We start from the raw sequence: 3,876 nt of genomic DNA, 5'->3' as shown, positions 1-3,876 counted from the left end.
GATCATAAATTCACCCATAAACACTAGTTTTTAGCAACAGCTAGGGTTTCAGTTTTAGTTGAGCAGGAAAGGGAAGGGGCATCAGCCAAAGATTAGGGTCTGTCATGACTTTTTACAGCCGTAACTGTGGATTCCCCCCCCCCCACGCACACACCATTATTCTGCCTTTTAAAAAGGTGCATTTATATCCTGGGGCATCTTGTATGCAAGACAACATGGCATTTCTTTTTATTTGATTCCCTTAATGTTTGCCTTTTACAGAAATCCTATGAAGCAGATTTGGGGAAAATACTACACTTCCAAACAGTGTTTCTGTTTTTATTAAGTGAATTGTATTTCCCAAGTGAATATTAAACATTAACTTTGCACTGAGTGGAGCTACTTGATCTATGTGTTTATATCAATTAGTGAGAAAAAATGATGTCTATATTGTGGTACATGGTATATAGCTTTTAAAATGCTAATGCTGAGTTTCTTTCTCGCTCCTCCTTTACAGGTGAGAAACCATACAAATGTCAGATTTGCAATCAGTCCTTTAGAATTAAGAAGACATTAACAAAACACATGGTTATTCATTCAGATGCTCGACCTTTTAATTGCCAACACTGCAATGCAACATTTAAACGAAAAGACAAATTGAAATACCATATTGATCATGTGCATGGAACAAAGGGTGCAGAAGAAACACTGACTACTACTTCTGAGGAAAAGCTTGTTTCTTTGCCAGTACAGTACCCACCTGATGAAAAGGTTTATGAAACTGAGGCTAAACAGTACATTGAACAGCCCAAAGTATACCAAACAGAAGCCAAAACTATGCTACAGAATGTATCTGCAGAAGTATGTGTGCCAGTCACACTGGTTCCAGTTCCAATGCCTGAACCTCAAGGTGACTTGGTACAGCATACTGCTACTCTTGCATCCCAGTCACATGGAATTCTTCCTCCACAGACTCAACAGTCAGATTATCAACGAGCAACAGATTTGGCATTTCTTGAGAAATACACTCTTACTCCCCAGCCTGCAAACATAGTTCATCCTGTCAGACCTGAGCAGATGTTGGATCCTAGAGATCAGTCATACCTTGGAACTTTATTGGGGCTTGATACAGCTCCAACTGTACAGAATATTTCGAATGAACATTCGTGATCAGACCATAACATTCCACCTACTTACTAAGCTGTTAGCAACTGGAAATTTTGTATTTTATTTGGTCTCCTGAGTCTTTTAAATAGTTTTCTTAAATGCAAAGAAAAACAGATATGTTTGCATAATATTAGACATTTAGATATGCTTTGCATTTGAAAATGCATTTCTTGTGGTTTTATTTTTTTTTAAATCATGGAGATGACCTTTTTTTTTAAAATGGGCTATCAAGTACCTTTTAAAGATGTTAAGTACAAAAAAATTTAATTGCATATCTGTTCAATAACAATAACCAATCACCTATCAGCATCTTTCTTTCCAGATAAACCTTTTTGTATATGTTGGAAAGCTTAGAGGTTAAAGATTATTTTCCTAATTGGAGAAAAGCATGAAGCCAAAATGTTTTAATAATCCCACAGCATAAACTAAAATTTAACTTCAGCTGAAAGAAACCTTGGCTTCATTTAGTTGCTGTAATTTTTTGTATCTGAATACTGAATTTAGAAATATGGGACTTTAAGCATGTTGTTTTTGTTTATTCTTTAAACAGGTCAATCATTCAGAATTTTAAGCACAGTTTCTTTCTTGCTGCTTTAATCTTGGCTCATTCTGTTAAAATGGTATTATTAAAGTTCAGGATATGGGATTTATAAGATTGAGGGACATAGTGCACAAGATCATTGAGGCCAGAATCAAAAAGAGCTGAAGGTCTAATTGACATGCTTATTTCCACATTGCTACAATGTAAAGTATTTAAAAGGCTCTTCAGAGTATATTTTAATATAATTAATGAAATTCGTAATTATAAATGTCAGTTAGCTCATAAGAAAGTAGTTTTGGTTTTGTATTTTCTATATTTATATATTCCCTAGGTGTTAATTAAAAGAATTAGGAGGAATTAGTTTAAAACATTCAGTGGATTCAATAATTTTCATGTTCTTCACTAGTTCCTTTTTTCTGTTGTAAAATCATATCAAGATTTTAAAAAACTAGATTAATTTAAATATGAAGCCCCTTGCACTGATTTTTCTTAGGCCCCTGGCATATATTTAGTTGTGTAACTGGGATGCGACAAATTCTAACCCCCAAATTGCCAGATATGGATGGCAGGATGTATGATTCTTTTTGAATTTGAGATAAAATTTGTAAGATCCCAATTTCATGAGTGCTGGTATGTGGGGAGCTTTGCATCGGGGATCCACTTTGCATGTCTAGCCTTTCAAAGGGTACTGTAGGAAGTGTGGCATCAGGGACCAGGTTCCATGTGCACTGGCACATTTAAAGTCCTGCAGTGTAGCCCATGTGCCGTGGGTTTACAGGTGCTGGTGCAGAGGGAGTTGATTGGCTCCTCATACCCCAGTATTTGAAAACCTCTGCTGGACAGTCCCACATATAGACTTGAACACAAGGGCTTGAAACACGTTAGTGCAGGGGAGTCCCCTGGCTTCCCCCCCATGTCAGCACCTTTTAAAAGCCATGCTGTGTAGCCTGCATGCCGGGATGCACGCTGAGGCTGGAAATGTGCTGGTAAATTGGGAGTCTATTGACTCTCTGTGCTCTGACATCCTTAAGTAACCTGTTGTGCAGCTTTATATATGGGGTTGCATAGCAAGGCCTAACATGCCACCCACTAAAATTAAAACATTGCACAAACTAGCCACAAAGATGTCCCATATTAAATGGGGAACATTTTTGTGGATGGTGTGCCATCTCATAATACGTTAATTGGCTGAATGTGTGGCTTGATACAATTTATCATGGGATTGACGCAGTTGCACAACAAATATAATGTCTGGCAGGGGCCTGAGACTTAATTTCCAAAACAATCCTTTCTTTCTAGATTTGGCTAAGCATTTGCCAAAGGAAATATGCAACACACACACACACACACACACACACACACACACACACACACACACACGCTTAAGTATACTTCACTAGGGATTGTGTTTTATGTTAAACTTTCTGCTTCCAAAAATGGTTATTTTCTTTTAACATTTTAATAATTTATATTCTAGTTTTTAAAGCGTGGGACTGGAAGGTCACTTATGATGAGTTGCTGTTAAATTTCTCTTAAGTGGTCTGAGCACCTAATGGTCCATGAAAAATGTTTTTTTTCAGCACCCTCATACAGACTTGTAGCCACACTAACTGGTAAACTGCTTATCACTAATGAGGTCTTGGATTCCCTTAATTCTTATATCCTTGCAGATTGCTAAACTATTGAATACTAAGGGCAAAACTAGCTATTTGAAGCTAGTTACCCAATTTGATTCTTACCTAAATATACCAAAGATTTCTGTTAGCTGTTGAATAGTGGTAGAGTACATACGACTTAAAATGTATCAACAATTTAAATAAGGACTTGTCCAAAGAAGCACAATAGAAGTCCTGGACTTACTGATCTTTAAAACTGAACTCATAAAAAAAGGACTAAATGTGTGTACCTGTTCTGTGTTTATATTGTAAAGCAAGAATTAGAGAGAGATAGAAAGAAACTCTGGGATTGTTCAGAGTGATGTGCTGTAAATATATTTGGTGAGAAGCTGAGTAATAATTAACCTACAGCAATAATCAGGCTATTGAATGCTATCTTCTGAAAGGACACTATCTAATATTGTCCCTTGTGTACACCTCTACTCCCTACACTGACAATAAAATGACCGCTACTCAGTGACTTGAATGTAACACACAGTTCGAATTTTTCATATTGAGAGGCATTCATTTCCA

General features: G+C 36.7%; 1 protein-coding gene across 3 annotated transcripts in view; it reads left to right on the top strand.

Annotated features, from left to right (window-relative positions):
* The window catches only part of ZBTB41 (zinc finger and BTB domain containing 41), a 40,898-nt gene extending 37,883 nt beyond the window's left edge, over nt 1-3,015 (top strand). For all 3 annotated transcript variants that reach the window (XM_019502036.1, XM_019502035.1, XM_019502034.1), the window contains one exon: nt 497-3,015. In XM_019502036.1, coding sequence (XP_019357581.1) covers nt 497-1,149 — 653 coding nt within the window. In that variant the 3' untranslated portion in view covers nt 1,150-3,015. The remainder of the gene's footprint in view (nt 1-496) is intronic.
* Nucleotides 3,016-3,876: the final 861 nt, after the last annotated feature.

Source organism: Gavialis gangeticus, unplaced genomic scaffold, assembly GCF_001723915.1.
Source record: "Gavialis gangeticus isolate Ggan-Ray unplaced genomic scaffold, GavGan_comp1, whole genome shotgun sequence".
NCBI lineage: Eukaryota > Metazoa > Chordata > Crocodylia > Gavialidae > Gavialis > Gavialis gangeticus.
This window is presented reverse-complemented; position numbering and strand designations above follow the sequence as displayed.